Raw genomic sequence first — 27,806 nt, 5'->3', positions numbered from 1 at the left:
TTGAACTACATTGAGCGTAGAAGTAATTTTTCTAGAGTCATTTGGTTTATTGACGTAAATATGAACTCGTTGAATGAAGAAATATTATACTCGCTAGAGGCTTGCATAATATGATTTTATTTGACTCGTACAAAAAATTCAATATTGAATCTACACTCATTCAATATCCTCTATTGATTGCCATATGTGTTAGATATGGGATAATTGTGAAGCGTGTAAAACTTTATAGCAATCACCATGCAGTTATCTCCCCTTCATTCTTCGGCATAGATACTGTTCAGATTAGGGGAAGTAACCACTGCGAGGTGTTTGATTTTATGATTATATAAGAACTGAAATCAGGTCATGACTTCTCCCAAAATCAGCTGCCAATTTGGAAAGTTCTGTATCTCACAAAAGTTCTCTACTTGAAAGGTATACTTCTGTAACTCTTTTTGTCTTCTTCATCAAATAAAAGCCTACGAGTACTTACCGGTAAATAAGGCACTGAATAAAAATGTCCAACATTATATACAGATATGCAATATATATTTAACAATGTATATACATGTATGTAACAATAATAAATCCTTAAATTAAAGTCTTTGTTGGCATTTTTCTTTCTCTCTTCAAGACGTGTCTTTTATTATAATGCCTTCTTATTTATAAAACATTTGTATCAATTATTTAAAGTATCAACTAAACAATAATATTTTGAACATAGCCATTACTGTTTTTCCATTTCTGTTTTGCATCAGACATTTGATTTCTTATGAAATTAAAATCTACCTTAATTGAAATACTTTCAAAACGTTTTTAAATTGTTTGTCAATATTTGAAGCATAGTTTCCAACAAAAAGTTTATTTGTTTCATTACAGAAAGTAACACAATATGGACAATAAATGTGTTGATTTTTCTCCAAGAGTTCTTTCATCTTTTTACAGTCAGGAGTAATCATATGGATACTGCCATTTCCAGCCCAGTTACACACAAGCACTGTACCGTCTTTTGTTACTTCTAATCCTCTCACATCTACCAGATCCTTGTCCTGGTATGTTGCTATCAGATTGCCATCAAAATCGAATTTTAAAACAGCCTTATACCCCAATGAACTATTACTGACATAAAACATCTGTGAACTTGGTACGACAGCAATATCCATTAACCTTTTCATATTTGGATCAGATAAAGATTTTATCAGTTGTCCGTTCATACTCATAATCTCAACACTAATGTCGGTTATACCAATAATCTTATATTCATGGATTGCAATTTTGTGACAACCTTTACGGACATTGATCATATCGCATTCAATGATTTTATTACCTGTTGTTATGGTCAAACATTGTATCTTCCTATCATCAGGAAATGTCACAGCAACCAGATTGGGATTTACTACTGCTGCACCAGTAGGACGATACTTAAGATTGTACTTTGAAACTTCTTTGTTATTGACATCAACTAATTTCACACATTTATTATTCGCATCAGTGACTATAATCTGACTTGGGCAAATCACTGCACAGTTTCTAATACAGCAATCTGAAGCATCATCTTGTGTTTTAATGTTTATCTCACAATCAAAATAAGCATCCATTTTAGAAATATTCTTCCTGTCTAAACCAGTTTGATCTGTTACTTCTTTGCTAGAAACAAGACAATCGTGTTTTGATGCCTTTTGTTCGATCTTTTGCTTTGATCCATCAACTATGTCACCGAGCGGAACACAAGACTTGACCATTTGCTCCATGGAAGAAGAATGTTGAAATGTATATACATCAATGCTGATGTCTTTTTTCAACCTATTCAGATTTTCGTCAATAACGTTAAGTTTTGCTTTTACTTGTTTTGCTTCAACAAACAACTCATTCGCTTGGTTTACCTGTAGCTGTAATTTCGTCTGTATTTCCTTAATATTTCTTCCAATATGACTTTCTGCTTGTTTTAGTTCCTGTATCAGCATCTCATTCTTCTTTTTCCTTTCGTTTATCATTTCAAGCATTTCTCTTTCTGCCTTATTAAGATAATCGATGATTTCTTTCTTGAATGCTTTGACATCTTTGATTGCTTGTGTGTATGCTTGTCTCGTATTTCCTTCGCTGGCTTGTAGCTCCAATTTTATTTCATCGATATCTTTCACAAACTGCTCTACCTTCTTTAGGATATTTTGGTGTTCAGTGCCATTGAAATATTCTAAAGATATATCTTGTATACGATCAACTTTACAGGATTTATGATCAATGATCATACAATCTCCACAACCCACGGCATCATGTGACATGCAGAAATATTTAACTATTTCATTTTCGTGTTTGGTACATATTTCAGAGCATGCGTTTGGCGTTACAACCGGAAGTGATACTTTGGGCATATTGTCACCAACCAGAATAATATGATTTCTTGACACGGCTTGCTTGCGGTGGACTTTTAGACATATTGCACATAAATACTCGTTACAATTTTGACAGTATCCAATGGCAACTATCGTTTCGCCGTCACTATTACATGGTTGACAAAATACTGCACTTTCTTTTGGTGGACTGTTTTGTGTTCGACCTGGGACCTCCATGTCTTACCTAATGTTGATCTTTATTTAGTTGAATTACTTCCTTCTTTGTTTGTTTCTTTGTCTATTTCTGAAAATGGAAAGAGAATTCAAATTTTGAATTATTTTTTTCTCTCAATGCAATAGTGCTTAATCATGATGTCACATTGAAATTGTATGCTAAGATGACATTCACCTCTTTGTATCTTAAAATTACAAGTAACTTATATATCGTTTATTTCAAATTCGCAAGAAACGTTTTGAATTTTAAAATAATGTATGCATATTTGAACTATTATGGTCTTTTTATTAAAATTCAAGTTTTTTTGGTTTATTTGCTTTTATATATTATTGATAATTCAGTTTAACAAAACCTTCTGTTAGAAATATTTAAAACGTCATTGTATATATGTTATTACACAACGAGTTGCCCGCGTTGCCTGTACATGTATTGCCTTTTCATTTTACATTTCATAATTTTACCATTGTTGTACACTTTCTACACATCTAGTAATAAAAATCAAATCTTTATATGACCCAAAAATATTGCAATCAATTTTATTTGAATAATCAAACTTTTGGTTTCAACACAATAAGTTGCTTAAATATTACTTTTAGTTTAACCAAAGGCGTTCTGCACATTTATCTTGCCAATACTAATTAAATGCCTAATGGTCAAGTTATCATCAAATACCGGTAATTTAATAATTTGATCATCAATGACAAAAATACTATCCAGTTCTCGTTTACTATTTATAACAACATATACAAGGTATGTAACTGTCCATAGGGTATTTCCCGACACGGTAAAAAATTTTGTATATATGTTGTACAAAATGTATATAGTAGACTGGTGATCAAATGGAGATTATTTTATGATTATTTGACCATTAAAGCGATGGCACACAACGGCAAGTGTGCCATCGCCTGTGAGTGTTACGTGCAAAAAGTATGAGGTCTGATTTAGTATGTTATTACAATAACTTTTGCCACATATATGGATAATAAAGACCAATTGTAACAGTGTTTAAAATATTTATCTGATCAATCGTTTAATGAAACACGATAGACTAGTGATATATATATATATATATATATATATATATATATATATATATATATATATATATATATATATATATATATATATATATATATATATATATATATATATATAAATATATACATGTAATCATAAAATCTTACATTGCGTATCAAATCACAGTCAAATGACATATTATGTACAAACGACAGATATATTGACCTCTTTTTTCTGCAAATATTTTATCAGTGTGACTTCGTGGAAAAGAAGTTTATTTACACTTCCTGGTTCACTGGGAATAGGTTTAATATAATTTTGACACACGTTAAAGTTAAGTCGCTGTCATCTATAGTACATGTCATAACTGTTTATTAAGGGTGCATAACACTTTTAACATGTTTAATGTTCATTTAACTGTCCGAAATGTTTGACTTAACGCATACAGGCTTTCATGGAAGAAGCTCGATAAGCTATATAAGTATTCATTGTTTTAAAATATAATTATCCTTTATTATGTTATTTTCAAACATTCTTTATTCTAAGAATATTCAGATCTAAAGAATTATGTCAACCATATCTGTCGTTTCTATAACTTTCTCCCCTTAACTTAAACACCTAAAAATAGCACGTATATAACACCTTATGGCACTTAAGGCATAAACCATTCTAATATATAGAGGATATTGAATGAGTGTAAGTTCAATACTGAATTTATTTCACGAGTTGAATAAAATTATATTATGCGAGCCTCTGGCGAGCATAATCTTATTTTATTCAACGAGTGCAATAAATTAAGTAATGAACTTACACGAACTTAATTCTATTTATTACATACCCAAAATAAAGACCGTTTAAAGTGAAATAAGAGTCATTTTTCATTGACGCGCCTATAGTATAACGATAACATTTTATCGCGTCTTTACAGTATGTTTTTCTATAACGCTAATGACGTCACGTAAAAATATATGCACGACCGTGCAATACCATTTTCACGAAGTCGCATAATCGGCACGGGTGTGTGATAAATCAATATATGTGACTGTATAATCATATACCGGTATGACACCGCTCTATACCTATAATATAACCAGATTTTTAAAAAAATGCAAGATTTGTAACCAAGACATTTGTGAAACAGAGCTCCATTTTCATTCTGGTTTCCAAAATATAAATCATGCATGACATGAAATACGATTATTACACTTTAAAATAAGTGTCAACATTTGTGTAAGACTGCTTTAAATGACGACATTAAAATACCTCTTTTAGCTGCTTAAAAGCAAACTTGGTATTTTATTTAGAAGATCACTATGAAATTATTTTAATTTTCAATAACAGAATGATAATATAGAAATATTCATTTTACATATTTACAATATTATCTACATATAAGGCGACTTTCCAGCTTAACTAGCAGAGGAAGATACCAGGTGTCCCTCCTGCATCAATTCATGCACGAACGGGATCCTATGCAGAACCACCAATGTTCCGTAAGCTAGCCGGATAGTTTTATGGGCATACTGTACATTTACTGATATAGGCCTATAGTCTACATGTATAAATAACAGAATGAGAATATAGATATATTCACTTAACATATTTACAATATTATCTACATATAATGCAACTTTCCAAAACTAGCAGAGGAAAACCTCAGGTGCCCCTTTTGCACCAATTCATGCATGATTGGGGTCCTAAGCGGAATCACCGACGTTGGATAGTTTTATAATATTAAGGATCCGAATTCCTTGACGAGATTCGAAACCACAGAGGTGAGGGTCAAGAGGTTAAGATGTCAGCGACCATGTGTTATCATAAAAAACGTTTACCTTAATTGTTTTCATTGCTACCTAAATGATAGGTCTTATCTTTATGCCTCATAGGATTTATTTATAATATAGCCATGTTTGAGATCTCGACCTTGAACATTTATTTGTATAAGCTTGTAATTGGTATAATAAAATAAATGTCATATCCACTGATGATAATAGGATGAAATGTTCTCCTCGGTAAACATCGCTTGTCTCAGGTGAACATTTTGTTATATCACCAGCAATGAGATGTGTCCAACTTATATCTTAAATTTCGCGCCAATTATTACAATTTCACGTAAACAATTAATTACTGAATTACACAAGTTTTATTTTTTATTTTCTATTATTTTTCAAACATAAAAAATGGCACACAGAAAGTCGTATGTGATTTCTATTGCATATGTCAACAACTAAATTGAATACTTTAACATCCGGTGTGTGACGTCACAGTTGATGCATGTCCGGAAACAAAACGATGCTCGTGAGCACAGAATGTTGTTCTGAAAGAAAATGTGTCTTTTTACTTTTAACGATGCATTTAACTTTAATATGTAGAGTCAAAAGATGATAAAATAAATGGTAATCAGAAATTGTTTTATTCGATATTGGACATGGTGCACTATCACAAAATATTAAATATTTTTATAAATAAGATAATGACATATTATTTTAAAACACAATACACATTTATTATCACTAGGATTATAAAAACGTAACTTATACATTTAGTTGTCATTGCATAGAAATAACATATATGCATTGCCATTCTAGATATATGCCGGTATATGTGTATTGTCACTATACAAACACCATACTTGTATATGTTTTGTCATTGTTGAAATATTGTACCGTTATATGTATATGTGTATTGTCATTGTATAAATACCGTAATGGTATATATATTGTCATTTTGCAAACACCATACTGTTTTATATATTGTCATTGTAAAAATGCCGTTCCGATAAATGTATCGTCAATTATAAAAATATTGTGCTGGTATATGTATTGTCATTGTTGAAATACTGTACCGCTATATGTATTATCATTGTAGAAATATTGTACTGGTATATGAATTGTCATTGTAGAAATATTGTACTGCTATATGTATTGTCATTGTAGAAATATTGTACTGGTATATGTATGGTCATTGTAGAAATATTGTACGGGTATATGTATTGTCATTGTAGAAATATTGTACTGATATATGTATTGTCATTGTAGAAATATTGTACTGGTATATGAAATGTCATTGTAGAAATATTGTACGGGTATATGTATTATCATTGTAGAAATATTGTACTGGTATATGAATTGTTATTGTAGAAATACTGTACTGGTATATGTATTGTCATTGTAGAAATACTGTACTGGTATATGTATTGAAAGTGTATAAATACTGTACCAGTATGTGAATTGTCATTGTAGAAATACCCGTTATCGGTATATGTATTGTTATTGTAAGTATCGTTACGGTGTTTGTATCATTATTGTCGAAATACCATACATGTAATGTCATTGTAAAAATACCGTACCGGTATATGTTTTGTCATGTAGAAATATTGTACTGGTATATGTTTTGTCATGATTGTAGAAATACTCTAGCGGTAAAAAGGTAATACGATTATTATTACTCACTTCTGAGCAGTTTCAGCAGGTTCTACTATTATACTATGTACTCTGACAGATGGTACCGCAAGCAGGCCATGAAGATCACGTGATTTGACAAATTGAAGTTGTACTGACGTCACAGTCCCAATATCAGTATGGGTAGATATGACGTGTTTCTCTTCTCTCCCGTGGTCAAAAGTGTGCATTAAGCTGAAATTAACCACTTTATTGTTCCTTTTAAAGTGTTATATTTGCCAGAATCATATTTATGTCAAAGTAAAATTAAACCACTCTTTAATGGAGCAAAAATAACCAATACCATCAACACTTTTTATGCTCATCTATATCTTTTAATTTAGACAACTATATTTTTAAGTAAACAAATTTATTTAACATAGAATAATGTAAGTTTGTCATGTCATGCAAGCTCTTAATACAGATCTATTAAAAAACGTTTTAGAAGGTTTGACTTACCTTTCAAACTTTAGTGGCTCAGACTTTCCATTAGTTCCTATCAGAGTTATAATAAACTCTCCATACGTGTGAAACATCCTGTCCGCCATCTTGATATCAATAAAATACTCATGACCTATAGTCATTCAAAACATTCATGATCAAAATAATCTACCAATTATTTCTCCTATTAATTTTCTTCTAGATAAAAATTACATGTAGACTTTTAGAATAATCATAATGCATACGCTTGTTTGAAATAAAACAAAAATAAAAGTTTTTTTAAGTTTTCAAGTAATCTTAATTACAGAAGTTTGACCAAAACAGTCGGTTTACGCTTGAAGATAGAAAGTAACTATGTAGATTCTTGCAGGAAATAGTATTTGAGCAACTTATTTGAATGTTATATCTATAGATATTTGACTATAATACAGACATAAACCTTGAACAATGCGAATGGTTTTGTTTTTGCTTGTTTAGTTTTGATTGTCTTACCACAATACGGTGCTTGTCCTGAAGTGCTGAGATAGAAAGACCCCCTTAGACTACTCTGTTGGTCGGCATCGTATCCCATGACAGGACAGCCGCCGGCTGGACAACCTAGACAATCCCCTGCTTCAAACGAGTCGCCGCTGGGGCAAGTATGTGCGTAAAATTTACATTTGGAATTTATAGATTCTATAAATAACTCTCTTGACCTAGAATGGCTACATGTTATCGAGCTGGCAGCGCCTGTAATTGAAAACAAAAGAGTTGTAGCAGAAATATTCTAGTTCCTTAAAAAGACAGATGTTAATATCAAATCGCTGTGTACAACATATGACATTTCTAGATTTGTGAAATTAGATTTTAGTAAATCATACCTGGAGGGTAAAGACATGTGTCATAGCAGCAGTTTTGTAAACAAAAACATCGGTGTTGGTCTTATCTTGTCAAGAAGTGGAATTTGTTTTTAAAATATACTATGATAAAGTAATGTCTTAACATTGTACTGACCTAAACGGTTCAGTTATTTTACCGCTGATTTATATCAATAAAGATTCTGTATTATAATAAAGAATGTAACAACAGTTAAGTGAAATTTTATAAATGTATATACATGTAATTATTCTTCTAAAACAATTTCCAAATATCAAAGAATATTTATAAATATGTACTGCCAATGTTTATTCGCAGTTTAAATAATCATTAAAATATATGCATTCATTTGTTATTGAAACATTTGGCTTAAACTTTACCGAAAATAGATTTCTAATTAACTAATTTATTTACATGAAATTTAATTAGGTAATATCGTTACAAATATTTTGTTGAACTTACAATATTTATAAATCTTCACTTGAGCATCATATTTATGATAATTATAAAACCATAACAAATTAGTTACAAGATCTTTAAAAAGTTAGTGCATGACAATTTAAACTATTTCATTGGGATACAATTTATAATATATTCTGTACACAGTCAAAACTGTGTGAAAGACCACTTGCAAATAAAGATCACGCAGTGAATAATGATCAATCTTCGACAAACCGTCATTGCATAAATTGAACGGAGTAACGTCCCAAAAAAAACAAAACACTTGAATGTCTTTTTAGGCTATGTTCAGTGTCCACTATTGGTGGCCTTATTCATAGGTTTTGCTGTATATTATTTTATCGGTTAACCAAAAAAAAAAAATTAAAGTAATAAATTACTATATACCAATCCTTCTACATGTACACATATAAAAATGTTAAAAGTCAGACACATGAACTATATTTTAATAAATATGTTACACGTTTCTCTGACCTTTTCTTTGTTTCTGTCTTGTTACAAACAATCAATCCTGAGAAAACGAGATTTCTCGGAAGATGATGGCGAAAAAATAAGAAAGTAGACTTTGCGTCATTCTTTTTGTTGAAATTTTTGTTGCAAAATTTCTCTTCTTTTGAATATGTATTAAATATATATTAAAATAATCTAGAAATAAAATTTGTAAGCATCCGGCTCATTGTGCTGTTTATGTTAAATTCTTGTAGTTGAAACATAAATGAAGCCAAAATTGCAAATGGTACGAGGTCAATTTGAATGAGCCTGTTTTATTCACAGTGAAATAAAGAATTTTCGGGATTTGACATTGATATTGTATACCTCAAATTGATCCACCAATCACACTTCCTATCGCGCCAGCTACTGGTTTCTCTTCGCAGCCTGGTTGATGATCGCCATAGAAATCGTCGTCACTCACACTGACAGTGTCACGTGTTCCATAGCATATAAATAGAAACGTATTGTAAATGCTATCAGTTAGATTTGTCTTTTTAATTAGAAGCAATTGTTTTGTTCTATCATCTATTTTATTGGAAAGATATAAAATCTGTGTAAAATAAGGTACATGATAACATTTATGTCACTAGGGTTATGTTAGACGCTATTAGAAGTAATATTTTATCAAATCATTAGGAAGAAAAGTAGTTCCACACAAATTATAAGGTACATTTACATTTTGAGGCGTCTGTAAGGATTACGTCACCGGAGTCGGCATCGGAGGCGTCGGGATGCATGTATAGTGACCTTCCGTTGAATTCAGGGTCGGCAGGATCATTATAAGGATATTGTTTATTTTCTTTGTCTAAACTAATCAAGTCAGCTCAAAGTATATAAATGGAAGAAATTATTTCTTGGCCTCTTTATATGATTCATGAACCTTTAGATTAATTGTTACGAATCTCTCTAAAAACAAAATTTTCGTAACTTTAATTTAGACATTTTTATAATTGTGTATATTTTGCAACAGTGCCTGAAATAAATACAATTTATATACCATAGTAAAAAACCCTCTAATTTACATTTCAGGCTCTTTCTTGGTGTCCATGGCAACCAAATATTCTTGCTAGTGGTGGAGGCACTGCTGACAGGCACATTAGGATATGGAATGTGAACACTGGAAGCAATTTGTCCTCTGTTGATGCTTAATCTCAGGTATGAATTCACAAATGAATAATGTTTTTCAAACCACTTCTTCTGCAATGTGAATGAAATCCTAAGGCCCATGAATTAAAAAGGTGTTTTTGGCCCATTCATGATTTTTGGGTATTTGTTTTTACTTCATATTATAGAAAACATTCAAATATCCATACGGGCATTTAAATTTCCAACAAATCACTACTCAATACAACTACAGAACTGGGTATCATCAGGTGATACATGTGATCAGTGAGGTGCGTCCGTGGCCGAGTGGTTAAGGTCATTGACTTCAAGCCACTTGCCCCTCACCGCTGGGGGTTCGAATTCCGACAGGGACTTGGATTCTTTCATGTGAGGAAGCTATCCAGCTAGCTTACGGAACGTCGGTGGTTCTACTCAGGTGCCCGTTGGGGCCTGATATAATGCACGGAAGGGCACATGAGGTCTTCCTCCACCAGTAAAGCTGGAACGTCGCCAAATGACCTTTACTGTGTCGGTGTGACGTAAAACCAAATAAAAACAAACAAAATGTGATCAGTGATGAACACTCTTGTACATGTATATTAAACATGTGACAGTTTTATTTTTATCAATTAAACAAACATGATTTGATAATTAATTATTACTAAATGATTATATTTTTTAATTAATTACCTTAAGATAATCATGTTGAAAACTTTAACAGCAATAATTATCAAATAGCTTGAATTTTTTAAAATATAGAATTGATGTTATATGTGTACATTGAAATTTTAGGTATGTGCTATTTTATGGTCAAAGGAGTATAAAGAATTGATATCAGGACATGGCTTCTCACAAAATCAGCTGTCCATCTGGAAATATCCAGATCTCACAAAAGTTACTGATCTTGAAGGTATGCTGTCTTTGAAATGTTTTGTTAGTTTACTGGTTCCCTAGCGGAGGAAGATAGTCTAGTACTGGTGTAACTCACCAGGAACGATGGTTAGGAAACTACCCGCCTATATGACTGAAATACTGTTGGGAAAAGGCGTAAAATCAAACAAACAAACAAAACTGGTTACCTACTGGTGGGGACAATAGGTCTTTTTTTCACCCAGACCTCAAAAACTGAATCTGGTGATAATTCATAAAGTTCTTGGATTATCTTTAAGAAACATGAAATCAGACAGGTTGCAGTATGGATATTATGCAGATTATCAGAATTTGGTTCAATTATTGAAACATGTGGTTGTCATCCTCATCCGTGACCTAACAAGTTCATAGTTTGAGGTAGAACAAATTTCACTGTTGCTTCATTCTTTATTTTCTTATTCGTGTTTTACTAATGCAAAAGTCTTATTTTATCTTACAATTTTTTTTCGTTTCTATAACTTAAGAGGAAGTCTTCTTTAGCGGATCAAACAAAGTACAAACACAACCTGAATATTTTATTTTCATGGTTTTTCTTTCAGGTCATAAGGCTCGTGTCCTTAACCTAGCAATGTCACCAGATAACACTATGGTTGCAAGTGCTGCTGCTGATGAAACAATACGTATCTGGAATTGCTTTGCTAGTGATAAAAATAAGAAGAGTGTTTCTTCATAATCAGGCATACAGAAAACGGAACATGTTCTTCTAAAGGCATCACATATCAGATAAAACTAGATTCTGTGGTTCAAACGATTTATGTAGATAAAAACAAACAATGCTTTGTGAAACACATGATCAATAACGTATAACAAAATAGATAAGACTTAGTGTCTATTAAATTTGGACTTAACTGTCAGTGCTAAAAGAAACATTTTATTTTGCCAAATTGAAGGCTTCTAAAATATTTTGTTTTCGGAAAAAGTTGTCAGGACTTCACTAGTGATTTGATTTAGCTAAACATTTCAGTTCTAAGTGAAACATTTCGTTATGTTCAAAGCTTTAAGTGTTCTATGACAAACTTGGTTCCAAATAAGTGCTTTTTTGTAAACATATATCATCTTATCTGCCACGGAATATTTTATAAATATTCTAGTTCAAAAAGTTCATTAAACTCAAATTTGATTCAGATATAAATATACTGTCCTTTTAATACTTTATTACTAAGTTATTTCTAATTATTACTTTGAAATTTAGTCATATTTTCAGGGTCGTTTTTTTTAAATACTTTTGAAATTACAAGGTTTGTTTCAAAATTCTAAATTTTACCAGTATATGTTAAATGTTGAATTCTGCTTAAGCCGGTGCTAGGGGGCGTGGACGGTAGTTTGCACTTGACAGTATCGTCCATGAACAGGCTCAATCAAACCGAGCCTGCAGTTGCGACGTTGGGCTTTCTTTAGGGATTCTTATTTCACTCTATTTTACTACTATTTACTACATTGGATTTAAACATAATGTACTTCGGAATTTGACTGTTTCTCCTAATAGTTTGAAATTCCTTTCTTTCTTCATGAGGCAACGCAAGCAAAAGACCAGCAGGGAGTACAAGCAGTTTTGTAGGAATACAAAGTAATATTTAAGACATCACTGAAATGCTAATAATCATTGGCCTATATAAAGATATTGTTCTATCATATGCAGATCTGAATTTGTTATTGAAGCGCACATTTTGTCTTATCCATCATATAAAAGGTCATGATTACTTACCTGGTAAATAATGCAATAAATTATGAAATAATAAAAGCACATGTCCAACATTATATGCAGATATGCACTGTTTATGTATTACTGTATATACATGTATGTAACGCTAATAAATTCTTTAATATATTTTCTTCTGTTGTTTAAATTTGTTTTTTTTGTTCTGTTTTTCTTAAGACAATGTCATTTTAAGATCGTGCCTTATTATTTATAAAACATCTGTACAATTGTTTAATGTAATGAATAAATGTATATTTAGTATATCATTTATGTTTTGTCCATTTCTGTTTGCATCAGACCATTGATTTCATATGGAATAAAAATCTACCTTAATTGAAAAACTTTCAAAACGTTTCTGAACTTCTTGTCAAGGTTATTCTCATAGTTTCCAACAAAAAGTTTATTTGTTTTATTACAGTACGTAACACACAATGGATATCTTACATGTCTACTATCCTTGAGTTCTTTGATCTTTTTACAGTCAGGAGTAATCATATGAATACTGCCATCTCCAGTCCAGTTACACGCAAGCACTGTACCGTCTCTTGTTACTTCTAATCCTCTCACATCTACCAGATCCTTGTCCTTGTATGTTGCTATCAGATTGCCATCAAAATCGAACTTGAAAACATCAAAACACTTAAGTGATTACTGACATAAAAGATTTGTGAGCTTGGTATGACAGCAATATCAATTAACCATTTCATATTTGGATGAGATAAAGATTTTATCAGTTGTCCGCTCATGCTCATAATCTCAACACTCGTGTCGGTTATACCAATAATCTTATCTTCATGGATTGCAATTTTCTTACAACCTGTACGGACATTGATTCATGTCAATTTCACTGATTTTATAACCTGTGTTATGGTGAAAAATTGTATCTTCCTATTATCATGAAATGTCAAGCAACCAGATTGGGGATTTACTACTGCTACAGACCATATGGACAATACTTAAGATTGTACTTTGAAACTGTTTGTTATTGACATCAACTAAGTTTAACACACATTTATTATTCCTATCTGTGACTATAATCTGACTTGGGCAAATCAATGCACAACTTGCAAAAAGCAATCGGAAGAATCATCTTGTGTTTAATGTTAAATCTCACAATCAAAATAAGTCCATTTCAGAAATGCTCTTCCTGTCTAAACCAGTGTGATCTGTTATTTCTTTGCTAGAAACAAGATGATCGTATTTTGATACCACGTGTTCGACCTTCTTGTTCTGTTTGATCAACTATGTCACCGTAGTGGTCTACAAGACTTGGCCAATTGCTCATGTGGAGGAACGTTGAAACTCATATACATCAATGCTGGTGTCTTTTTTTAAAAACAATTCAGATTTTCTCTTCAAAATCAATAAGCTTTGCTTTTACTTGTTTTGCTTCAACAAACAACTCATTCGCTTGGTTTACCTGTAGCTGTAATTTCGTCTGTATTTCTTTAATATTTCTTCTAATACGACTTTCTGCTTGCTGTAGTTCCTGTATCATCATCTCATTCTTCTTTTTTCTTTCATTTATCATTTCCAGCATTTCACTTTCTGCCTTGTTAAGATAATCTATGATTTCTTTCTTGAATGCTTTGACATCTTTAATTGCTTGTGTGTATGCTTGTCTCGTATTCCCTTCGCTGGCTTGTAGCTCCCCTTTTATTTCATCCATATCTTTAACAAACTGCTTTACCTTTTTTAGTATATTTTGGTGTTCAGTGCCATTGAAATATTCTGTAGATATATCTTGTATACGATCAATTTTACAGGATTTATGATCAATGATCATACAATCTCCACAACCCACCGCATCATGTGACATGCAGAAATATTTTACAATTTCATTTACGTGTTTGGTACATATATCAGAACAAGCGTTTGTGGTTACAGCCGGAATTGTAACTTTAGGCATATTGTCACCGTCCAGAATAATATGATTTCTTGACACGGCTTGCTTGCGATGAACTTTTAGACACACTGCACATAGATACTCATTACAATTTTGACAGTATCCTATGGCACCTATCGTATCGCCGTCACTACTACATGGTTGACAAAATATTGTTCTTTCTCCACTCAAAGACCTCCCTGCACTATCTTTTGTTGGACTGTCTTGTGTTCTTCCAGGGACCTCCATGTCTTATCTTATGTTTGAACTTTATTTAGTCAAATTACTTTTTCATGACCCACTTCCTTCGGTGTCTGTTTCTTTATCCATTTCTGAAAAATGGAAAGAGAATTACAATATTTGAATTTGTTCAATGCAATCGTGGTAAAACATGAAGTCATGCTACGATGACAATCACCTCTTTTTCGTGACTGAATCACTAATATTCCAAGAAACTCAATTCATTCATTTCAAATTAGAAATATATGATTTAAATTTTAGATGATGTAAATTTGAACCATTATGGTCTTTTTATTAAAATTTAAGTTTTTTGTTTGCTTGTTTGTTTTTGTTTTGCTTTTATATGTTATTGATACTTTATTATAACACTAACCTTCTGTTAAAATATTTAAAACGTTTTGGTGTGTAATTACATTACAGGTTGCACTTTAAAGTACAAAAGTTGTCTCTATATCTGACATGTTCCTGATTATCAGACAACTCATTGTGTCTACTCGTATGTAAATACTATTTAGCTAAAGTTTTATATACTAATACACTTTTCATAATTTACACTTTCTTCTCATCTAGTTATAAAAATCATTTCTTTATATGACCATAAATATTGTAATCAATTTTATTTGAGTATTCCAACACGACCCGCATTTTCCCTATTGAACATAGAAGAACCGAAAGTGTGTGTTATTATGCAACAGAGGTCACCAGTTTGAACGTTCTATAATTTAGACATGGGTGACGTAATCATTATAAAGGTCCTGATAACAAAAAACTCAACTTCGCTCGAAATAAGTACGTGGAAACAAATCAGGCGCCAATTTTGCTAATATCAGGAACGTGAACATTGATTTTTGAGTCGGTTAGAAGAAATAATAATCCCAAATCCTGTGATAATTCCTCGCAATCGAACTCAAAAGTGATGTTATTGAGCGAATAAAATCAACTGTTTGGGAATATACTTATTTTTTAAAAAATTCAAAATCTTTGAGTTCTAACACAGTTGTTTGTCTTTTATTACTTAAGTTTAACAAAGGGTTCAGACCTTTACTGGCCAGTAAATGTCAATGTGATATCAAAAACTGGAATTCCCTGATACCAAACAACAAAATATAATGCCAGTACCGAATTACTATGTGTTACAATATACAAGGTATGAAATTCGCAACGGTGTGTCAACGGGAGATTATTTTATTATAATTTGAGTTTAACCCATTACTTTATGAGCATTTTGTGAAAAATGTCTGTTTTCATTGAAAAGTCTGCCGTTACAAGCTCAAATTGCTATAAAAGTATAAAACCTGTTTCAATATCAATGAAACTTGGCACAAATGTTGACTGGACCATTGCCTTTGCAACAGCAGGTTCAGTCTTAAATTTTCTGTTACCATGGCAACTAGGGGACATCTCAAAATTGCCAAAATCACTATTTTGTGGTGATTTTTTGTAACAAAATTGTTTCAAAGTGCTGCAACTTCTCAATAAATTCAGACAGAGTCAAAGGCTTTTCAGCTTTGGTTACACGGTACCTTATGATTGACCTGTCACAAGTCCAAAATTTTCCTGGCAATGAGGGGGACCACCGCCCCCTTCCCCCCCCCCCTCAAAAAAAAAAATAAAAACAGAAGGGGGCAAATCCCCCTTCTGGCAACCCGAGTGATCTACCTTTTAGATGGGGGTGGCGCCGAAAAAGCGATCAGTTTTTACTAACATTTCTCAAACGAAAACATGTGTTTGGGGCCCAAACAGGACATTTTTCACTATTTGAGGCCTAATAACTTGTGTGAAAAGATAAAGGCAACATATACATGGACAATAAAGAACAATTTTATCTGATATTAAGGTGCAAAAACTAGCATTCGTCTGCACTAAAACAGACACTAAATTGGATTTTGCCATTCATGAAATGTGTATAAAACTTGACAAGAGATCATCTTCGGAAATGTATCACATTCAAGGTAAATATTCTTGTGTTATCATTTTTATTTCAGTTTTCAATAGTCTTTTAAACATAGACCTTGAAGTGCACTTTGAAATGGTCATCATTTTACATAGTTCTGGCTTCCAAAACTTTATAAGCCGCTTTTTAACATTTTTGTTTTTCATCAGATGCGGCATTAAAGTTTGTGATAAGACCCCGTTACGAAAACTACAGAATACATAAGTGTGATTTATCTTGTTTTCATTGCAATACACTTACCCGATCATTCTTTGTGCATTTTACGGAAACAATTATTAAATATGTTCTAAATAACGCAATTCAGAGTAATGAAATATTAAATACCTGGTCATTAAAATTGCTATTTAACTGTAAACATCATGTTTCACCCGAAGTAAGCATGACATTCAAGTGACGCGAGACCTCGTATGACGTCATTTGCGGGAACAGATTTGAATAGAGTTGTGTACTATATTTAGAACATTTTGTTGACATGATTTCGATATTTTTATTCAAAATAATGTTTTTATTTATTTTCATAAATTTTTTAGTATTTAAATATGATTTTATTGAATATAACAGTCAGTAAATAACCTTTTTCAACATCTTAAAAAAAAGTAATCTATAAAAATATTGGAGGCACATGGGTTCCTAAAGGTCAATCTCGTAATCACGTGGTCAAACATTTTGGCAAGATGGCGGCCAAGTGCCGAAATTTTTACCTGTCGGAAACTATTAGGTAGTTTATGTTCCTAATAAGATTTTTATTTGTCCATCCTTGGCTTATCAACAGATTATATATCGTTTAATCAAGGTATGCTTCACTTTACTTCGTGGCATGTTCGATAAATAAATACGAGCGTGTCAGATTCCTGGCACGATTATTGGTGGACTTTCCTCTACGGGGTTATCTTCAGCGTTCACGTCATGACATATATATAAACGGGTACGCTGAAGACCTTAATCTACATTTTACATTGTAATCTTTTCTTGTTATATGAATTTTGGCCTACTTTTTCATTTTGGACAGACTTCGTGAAAACAAACATGGCTGACAAAGCAGAATCACTAACTAATAAAGTAATATCTATCTGAATCGTTTCAGTACAAGAAAACGTGACAAACTAGTGATATATAAATACATATCAACATACAATCTTACCTGTAGGTTTATTCGCAAATAAAATCAAGTCAAATGACATATTATGTACACACGACAAATATATTGACCTCTTTTTTCTGCAGATGTTTTATCAGTGTGACTTCGTGAAAAAGAAGTTTATTTACACTTCCTGGTTCACTGGGAGTTAGGTTTAATATATGTTGAGATCGTTAAAATCAGTGCTGTAAATATATGGTAAGGGTTTATCCATATAAATAAAATAATCTTGTTATAAATGTTCTCTGTATACAAAATGCAATTAAAACACCTCACTGGAACTCGATAAGCTATATAAGCAATAGTTATTAAAAAATAATCAACCTATGTATTCCACAAATTCTATATACTTAAAATTCATGATTAACGAAATTAATGTCAACTTACCAACTATCTGTCGTTTCTATAAATATCTCCCTTAACTAACCTTAAAATAACAGTATAAGTAACACATTATGGTACGATAGCAAAACGTCTAATATATCAATAGTACTTGTATAAGTGAGTGTATAAATGATAAACGGTATGAACACCGCTCTATTACCATGAATTAATAATCTAAAGATCGCAGATTGTGTAGCAAAACATTTGTGAAACGAATACCATTTCCTTTTCCAAATATAAATCATGCAGACAATGAAATGATTATTAACTTTATGTGTCAAAATTGTGTAAGATGCTTTAAGATGACGAATTAAAATACCTCTCTTTAGCGCTGAAACAAACTTGGAAATTAATATTAAAAGATCATAAAGAAAATTATTTAAGTAAAATTTCATAAAGAATGAAAATAATAGATATAGTTCATTTTACATATTACAAGTATTGATTACATATAGGCCACTTTCCAAAACTAGCAGAGGAAAACCTTAGGTGCCCCTCCTGCATCAATTCATGCACGTACGGGATCCTAAGCAGAACAATATTCAGATTTTTTTTTTTTTAATTCGAATAACCTGACGAGATTCGAAACCACAGGGGTGAGGGTCAAGAGGTTCAGAAGTCAGCGACCATGTGTTATTATAAAAAAAAACGTTTACCTTAATTGAGTTCATTGCTACCTAAATGATAGGTCTTACTTTTATGCCTCATAGGATTTATTTACAATATACTACTAGTAGCAATGTTTGAGATCTCGACCTTGAACATTTATTTGTATAAGCTTGTAATTGGTATAATAAAATAAATGTCATATTCACTGATGATAATAGGATGAAATGTTCTCCTCGTAAACATCGCTTGTCTCAGGTGAACATTTTGTTATATCACCAGCAATGAGATGTGTCCAACTTAATTATATCTTTAAATTTCGCCAATGATAGAATTCAGTAAACAATTAATACTGACTTACACAATTTATTTTTTATTCTATTTTTTCAAACATAAAAAATGGACCAGAAAGTCGTAGTGATCTATTGCATAATTATGTAACAACTAATTGAATACTTACACGTGTGTGACGTACAGTTGATGCAATTGCTCGGATAAAACGATGCCGGAGCAAGAATATGTGTATCTGAAAGAAATGTTCTTTTTATTAAACGAAAGCATTTTACTTTAAAAGTAACAAAGATATAAATAAATGGTAATCCGAAATGTTTTATGATATTAGACATGGTGCAACTATACATTATTATATTTAATATTTTATAAATAACATAAGACATATATTTTAAAAACGTACACATTTTATTGTCCAGGAATAAAAAAAAAACCCGAACTTTACCTTTAGTTGTCTTGCATGAAATACATTAATGTATTGCCATTCTAAGAAATTATCCGGAAATGAATATGTGTATGATCAATATACAAACACCATACTGGTATATGTTTCGTCATTGTTGAAATATTGTACCGTTATATAATGTATAGTGTGTATTGTCATTGTATAAATACCGTAATGGTATATATATTGTCATTTTACAAACACCATACTGTTTATATATATTGTCATTGTAAAAATGCCCTTCCGATAAATGTATCGTCAGTTATAAAAATATTGTACTGGTATATGTATTTTCATTGTAGAAATATTGTGACTGGTATATGAAATGTCATTGTAGAAATATTGTACGGGTATATGTATTGTCATTGTAGAAATATTGTACTGATATATGTATTGTCATTGTAGAAATATTGTTACTGGTATATGAAATGTCATTGTAAAATATTGTACGGGTATATGTATTATCATTGTAGAAATATTGTACTGGTATATGAAGTGTTATTGTAGAAATACTGTACTGGTATATGAATTGTTATTGTAAGAAATACTGTACTGGTATATTTATGTCATTGTGAAAACGTACTGTAATGTTTGAAAGTATAAATACGTGTAAGCCAAATGTAATTGTCAGTTGTAGAAAATACCCGTTATCGTTTATTGTTATTGTAAGTTATCGTAGGCTGTTGTATCATTCATGTCGTAATACCATGATAATGTTAATGTAGAAAATACTGGACCGGTTATACTGATTTTTGTCATGATTGTAGATACTCTAAACGGTAAAAAGGTAATCAATGTTATTATCCTTGAGCAGGTTAGCAGGTTATAGAACATTATACTATGACTCTGAAGATGCACCGGCAAGCAAGACATGGAAGATACAGGGACTTGACAAATGGGAAGTGTACTGACCGTACAGGTGAGCAATAATCAGTATGCGGTAGATAGACGGTTTCTCGTTCTCTCACGTGGTCAAAGTGTCATTAAGCTGAAAATTGTATCATAGTTTGGGGACCTTTTTCCTGTTGAAAATGCGTCAGAGATAAATCGTAAGACATATACGTGCACAGTGCGTTAACTGGAATGCAGGTATTAGTACGCCCATTGATTGGTTCATTTTTTGCTGCTTACTTATTGTAGGAACGGCAGAGAAAGGAAACGCGACAGATATATGATATTCAGATGCTCGTTCATTGGTTACTTTTTTTTCTGGGGTTTCATATTGTGACAACAACGAACGTGTTTTCATGTTTGAATCTATGATACAAAAGAGAAAAGAACACCAAAACTACTCGCTACGCCCCCTCGTGCAAATCAGAAAGTCTCGTGTTTCGATGCTCTTTCTATTACTAAACACTGTATCGTTCCTTTTTATATAATAATTGTATATATTTGCTAGAATCATAGTATATTTACAAAGGGTAAATCAACACTATTTGGAGCAAATATTAACCACTGGCGAACATTGACTCCAGTCTATTTATTTCATGCATTAATGGTTATTTGAATATATTTTATTACTTTTTATGCTCGATCTATAATTTTTGTAATTAGACACAGTTACTATAGTTTTAAGTTAACACATTGATTTTGACATAGAATAAAGCAACGTTTGTATTAGCCAGCTCAAATCGGATAATAAAACGTTTAAAAGGCTGACTTAACCTTTCAAACTTCGTGCGCTCAACTTTCCGGTTTAGTTCCTAAGCAGTAGTATAATAAATCTCCATAATGTGGAAACATCGTCCGCCATCCTTGATATCAATAAAATTACTCATGTGACCTCAATAGTTCATGTTCAAAAATATTTGATCATAATATTTACGCAATTATTTTTCCTATTATTTTCTCTCTAGATAAAAAATACATGTAGACTTTTAGAATAATCATAATACATACGCTTGTTTAAAATAAAACAAAATAAAAGTTTTTTTAAGTTTTCAAAGTAATCTAAATTGCAGAAGTTTGACCAAAGACAGTCGATTTACGTTTGAAGATAGAAAGTATGTAGATTCTTGCGGAAATAGTATGTGAGCAACTTATTTAAATGTTATAACTAGATATTATGACAACAATACAGAAATAAACCTTTAACAATGTAATAGGGTTTTTGTAATTTTTTTAGTTTCATTTGACGTACCACAGAAACGGTGCTTGTCTGAAGTGCTGAGATAGAAAGACCCCCTCATACTACTCTGTTGGTCGGCGTCGTATCCCATGACAGGACAGCCGCCGGCTGGACAACCTAGACAATCCCAGCTTCAAACGAGATCGCCGCTGGGGCAAGTAATGTCGTAAATTACATTTGAATTATATAGATTCTATAAATAACTCCCTGGATCTAGGATGGCTACATTTATAGAAGCTGTGCAGCGCCTGTAATGAAAACAAATGTAGGAAGAAATATTAGTAGATTAACAAATCGCTGTGGGTACATAAAGATGACTTTCTAAGATTATGAAATTAGGATTTTAGCCGAATAGGCGAAGGTGCTTGTTGAGTTTATTGCTTATTCTCAGTGACTGTATTTTGAAAATCATAATTTTAAGACTAATATGTAATGCGCACTTTGCCCGAACGGCAAAATGCAAAGGGTGCTATAAGGCTGATTGACTGAAGAGTGAAGTAAGATTTTTTTTCAGGACTTGCATTGTTATTGTATACCTTCATTGATCCACAATCACACTACTATTAGCCCAGCTACTGGTTTCTCTTCACAGCCTGGCTGATGATCGCCGCCATTCGGCTGCATTTGGATAGAAATCTACGGTCACCAACAGCGTCACGTGTTCCATAGCCTAATAAATAGAAAACTTATTCTAAAATAGATCTAGAATTTTTTGACTTGAAACCACAAAATCGTTTTTTTTAGTCTATCTTTTCAGTGGAACGATATAAAATCTTTGTAAAATAAGCAAACAGAGACATTTATGTTACTAGATGTTATTTTACGACGCTATTAGAAGTAACATTACCAATATCATTACTCAAAAAATAGTGCCACACAAATTGTAAGGTACACAATAAAAACAGTACCTCTTGCCTTGCAATTGATCCTATAATGCAATACCTAGCAAAGGTCACCGTGGTCTTTGGTGATAAATTTTGTATGATATGATAAAAAAATTTAACACATATAACGTCAAATGGAACCAAAAGACACTATGGAATCTGCAAAAATAACCCAAAACGGACCTTAAAACAGTTAACGGCCAAAGGATTATATAGTGATGTGCTTATTTACCTGATACTAGAACAAATTTTGAGGCGTCTGTATGGATGACGTCAACAAAGTTGGCGTCAGAGGCATCGAGACGCTTGTCTAGAGGCCTTCCGGTGAATCCAGGGTCAGCAGGATCAAGACCTAAGAGAAATATGTTTTAGCTAATTTAAATCAACATTTTGTAAATGTATTTTCCAATCATTACATGCATTTTTAAAATGTTAAATCATTTAATGTTACGAGTTAATTAGAAAAATGCTGTCCTCAAAGAAAAACATTATATTCAAAAATATATATACAGACTTTAATGTCTCTAAGAATATCCGGAAATATTGTAAGATGCATACATCCATAAGAAATTACAGATATTTGTAAAGAAACACAGTAATTTTCTTGGACTAACATGTACTTTAGTATTTTATTAAGTTTTTATTTGTTTCATAGACATTCAACAGCATTACCATAAAAATGCCATCACCTGTTATACGAGCTAATGTCGGAACGGCATGACCCACGTGACCGGCAGTTTGCGCGCCAAGACTGTGTCCAATAACGTGCACATCGGAGTACTTAAGGCCGTGATTATCGTGCAGATATTTAAGCAGCAAAGAAGTCTCTGCACCGACAACAAAAGTATTAGCTGCGGCATGTTGGTAATCGGTTTTGGATCCGTGTCCCCAATCAACAATTATCACATTAAAATCACCCTGGAATTGAATTTAAAAATGCAATTGAGATTTGTCAAAAACAGAAAAAAACCCTTAAAAAGAATACATTGTTTCTTTTAATACCCCAAAAAAGGGGCGGGTACATTTTCCCTTTCTTTCATGCAAAGGTTTTTTTGACAATTTACTTTTTTTAAAATTACCAAGTCTGTTGACATTTTTAAATTTTTTTTTTTGATCTTTGGGGTTGTTTTAAAACGTTCCTTTATATTTTTAAAGAAACATTACTATTTATTTACCGAAAAAACTTAACCCAAATTTAAACGGTATATCTAATGATTTCCCGATAGTTTTTTTGGTTATATTTTTATTTTTAAGATATCAAGGACACCCTGTGTTTTAATACCACCTGTGAACAGAGAAGACCATATTGTCTCTATAAATTTTACACTATTGTGATTTACTAATATCCTGACGGGGTTTGAACCCACATAGTGATCATTAGAATACTAGCCCGACGTGTTGACCACTCGGCAATAATTTCACTTAGTATATTATTTGCTTAATGATTTTATTTTATTTTATCTAATTGAAAAAGGATATAAACAAAGTAACATATATTCATATTCAAACGATGAAAACCATAAACAAACGATGTATAAAAACCCTTAAAGGATTTTTTTTTCATGTACTTGTACTTCTTTATGACTGTTTTATCAAAACGTGACTCGTTGTCGAATAACCCCTTTGTTTATAGATGTAAACCCCTAGACAATTTAGAGTCATAGATAGATAAGACACAACCAAATCTAAATATTAAAACAAAAGTTCAGCATTAAGAAGTAAACATATGTGTAAGAAGTATACATGTATGAAACAAATGAGACGCGTCATGACAAAACCAACATAGTGGGTTTGCGACCAGCATGGATCCAGACCAGCCAGCGCATTCCGCGCCGTTCTTGATTCAGGGAATCCATGCTGTTTCGCTATTCAGGGTTCTCTACTTGTAATTTAGAGTTGGTAAGCGAACAGCATGGATTCCTTTTGATTTTTGGCAAAAACCCATTATGTTGGTTTTTGTCATGACACCGGCTCAAATATTTGTGTTTGTTAGACACGTTAAGTCTCCGAAATGAAATTGAATTTTTCTGAAAAGAGGAAACCTGTGTTTAAAAATAAATGTCTGAACACCACAGGCAAAATTTACACTAGTTCACAATAATGCTTGCCAAACACAAAGGAAAAGTTTTGTGTGTGTATATTCTTTCCAAATATATATATCATTGTCCGTGCACTTCGGTCTTCGTTTGCATTGCCACAGACGAAATAATGTGTCTATTTTGAGGGGCGTAATCGTTTTCGTTTTATAAATCTATTTTCCACCGCGGATTTTGATTAAAACGGGGACTGCTGGAAATGGCTAGTCGAGTTCAACAACTGTTTCAAAAAACATTTTTTTAGGGTCATTGGCCGAAAACGACCAGGAAATTGGAAAACCACACCGTCAAGTATTTCCCAATATTCTTTGAACAAAATCGGGACACCCTGCATTTGATCTTCCGGTCAGTTAGAAGGTATCCTAAATGCGATTAAAGGTTTTAAACGGATTTTTTCTGAACTGAAATGGGTCTGAGGTTAATTCTTTTGAAAAACCTGCAGTTACCACGTGGAAACAATTAAAGTTGGGAAACGAATTTTGTTCGAGGCCGATGATTCCGTATTCAACAAGGTTTTTACATGTAAAACAGAAAGAAGAAAAATTGAAGGAAATTTTTTTTTGACGGTATAAGAGGCCTAACAATGCCGATTTTCTACAACTATGACGCAGAAACATTTTTCGTATGCTTTCGGTACCAGTATTGAAGGATATGGGTGAACTAAAAACAGATGGGCCACCAAAAATGAAAGAGTTGATTTGAGTTTACTTTCAAACTGTTTGTCAATATCAACGCCTTGGTCACCACTTCTAAGGTGCGACGTGACGGGATTAAGAAGGAGCTTGTCCCGCTTTATTGACCAATTAGTACTGCAAATCCTTTTGCCACTCATCTATTTGGCGATGAAGTAGATGAAGAACTTGAAAGGTTAAGGAACAATAGATTATTTCCAGGCGGACTATTTTAGGGGGAACGCCAGGACGCGTTGTCCCTGGTAACAAACGAAAAAACATGCGCTCAACTCACAGGCCAACTTTAATTTTAATCAACAGCGACGACGTAAACATCAATTTTACAAAAAGAATACTTTCCTATCAAGAGCACATGAACAATAATATCTGAAGTAAGTAACCATTATATGAAATATTCCTTTACCCTGATAAATCCCTCGGCGGCGAAGATCAGAATGGTGGCGAATGAGTTGAAGAATAACCAAGGATAAATGAATACTAGAAACTGTAGGCGTTTATCGTGTGCAACAAGCAATACAGTATTAAAAAAAATCAAGGAAAAATCAATTAAGGAATAATTCAAGTTGCCAACGAAAATTTTGACGGAGAATACATTTCGAACATATTTACAAGACTGCAATCAGACGAACGAATTAGAATCATTTTGAAATTAAAATCATTCAATAGCAATTTCGTCAAGAAAATACATTTTAAAATGGAAACATTGGGATCAGTAACAACAGAAAATGAGATAAAATTGTTACTCTGGCAAAGTTTACATTTCTGATGCATTTTACTCCATACCTATAAACGAACCCGACAGGAGCCATTGTCGTTTCCTTTTTCACTCGCTTGTGATGGGATTTTTTTAAAAAAACCTATTTACTAAACTGTTGAAGCCAGTATTTTTTCTAAGAGGGCGGGGTTATTTAAGTTCAATTCATATCGACGACGCATGTTTTCCCCAAGTTCTGCCATTCTCCGTTTCTTTTTGAAAACAAATGAAATTATTAAGAGCAAGTTTAGGTTTTTTGGCGATTTCAAATGAGTAAAATCTGTCTTTTGATTTCGCTCGAAAAAGGTTTGTATTTTTGGGAGTTGGAGCTGTGCACTATTTAAACCGAGGAAAGTGTGTTTAACAAAAGAGCTGTGGCACTAACAATAATAGCAATTTCGGGAATTATGAGTTTTATATGCATGATAAAATAATATATTAAGCTAACTTACCTGATGTAAAGTGAAGGGTTAATATGATTTCATCCAAACATAAAACTCACTAAGGCTCACAACCGCCAACCCATCTACCTTTCCCCGTTTAAACTGATCGTGAAATTCTTTTTTCCGATATTATTAACATTACTTTCCTAGTTATTGAAACCACTGGCGCTGCTGATAGCTTGGCGTCCCTTTCTTTATGTAGCCCTTAATGAGTTTTATGTGGATGTAAGCATGATTAACCTTCACCTTACAGGTAAGTCTAGCTTAAACAACAGTTATATACTTAGTGTAGCCAGTATTTTTCAAATTGTAATAACAATAACAAAACAGTTTTAGTGTATGAAATCAATAAGTAAACATATGCAGACCTTTTTCAGAAGTTCGCTGGACATCTGGGGCATCCAAGATGTCGACCCGGAGTCGAGGTAGCCATGGATGAGGACCTTTGTAGGTTTACTTGAGTCAAAAATGCAATGCCCAGCTGTTTATCTGAGTTTTGTAATGCAGAGATTCTAAATTAAACGAACCGCTCGAGCCCCAGAACGTGTAAATCTGAAACGTCGTTGCAATCTGCGTCGGTGATTGCGGCGCAGGAATATCGGCGTAGGAAGAAAAGCATCCGAGGTCTGTGTAACAGCGCGTCTCACGTGCATGTATGCTGTGAGCAGACGAGACGTGAATTACACTCAGAAATACTAACCAAGATGTTACCATGATGAAATTTAAGCTGAAAATGATTAGGATATTCAAAATTTAGGAGACAACTTTGTGACCTCAAACAAACATATATACTGTTTATCTTATCAGATGAAATAAGAATGTTACCATTTGAAGTCATGTATGTTCCAATTTAATCCCAAATTCTCGGTCAGTTCTTTTTAA

At 32.5% G+C, this 27,806-nt stretch overlaps 2 protein-coding genes and 1 pseudogene across 3 annotated transcripts in view; all 3 read right to left on the bottom strand.

Annotated features, from left to right (window-relative positions):
• The window catches only part of LOC132719547 (uncharacterized), a 64,688-nt gene extending 46,353 nt beyond the window's left edge, over positions 1-18,335 (bottom strand). For both annotated transcript variants that reach the window (XM_060703323.1, XM_060703326.1), the window contains exon 1: positions 18,205-18,335. The gene's annotated coding sequence lies outside the window, so the exon portion shown is untranslated. The remainder of the gene's footprint in view (positions 1-18,204) is intronic.
• On the bottom strand, positions 99-3,853 carry LOC132719545 (transcription intermediary factor 1-alpha-like). The gene is made up of 2 exons (XM_060703320.1): positions 3,732-3,853; positions 99-2,616 (listed from the first exon to the last, which is right to left on the bottom strand). The coding sequence occupies exon 2, from the start codon at positions 2,547-2,549 to the stop codon at positions 765-767; it is 1,785 nt and encodes a 594-aa protein (XP_060559303.1). The 5' UTR covers positions 2,550-2,616; positions 3,732-3,853; the 3' UTR covers positions 99-764.
• On the bottom strand, positions 5,702-27,688 carry LOC132719544 (uncharacterized; annotated as a pseudogene).
• Between the last annotated feature and the right edge of the window lie 118 nt (positions 27,689-27,806).

The sequence above is a fragment of the Ruditapes philippinarum genome, unplaced genomic scaffold, assembly GCF_026571515.1.
Source record: "Ruditapes philippinarum isolate M1 unplaced genomic scaffold, ASM2657151v2 ctg11013_1_1_1_1, whole genome shotgun sequence".
Classification (NCBI taxonomy): Eukaryota; Metazoa; Mollusca; class Bivalvia; order Venerida; family Veneridae; genus Ruditapes; species Ruditapes philippinarum.
This window is presented reverse-complemented; position numbering and strand designations above follow the sequence as displayed.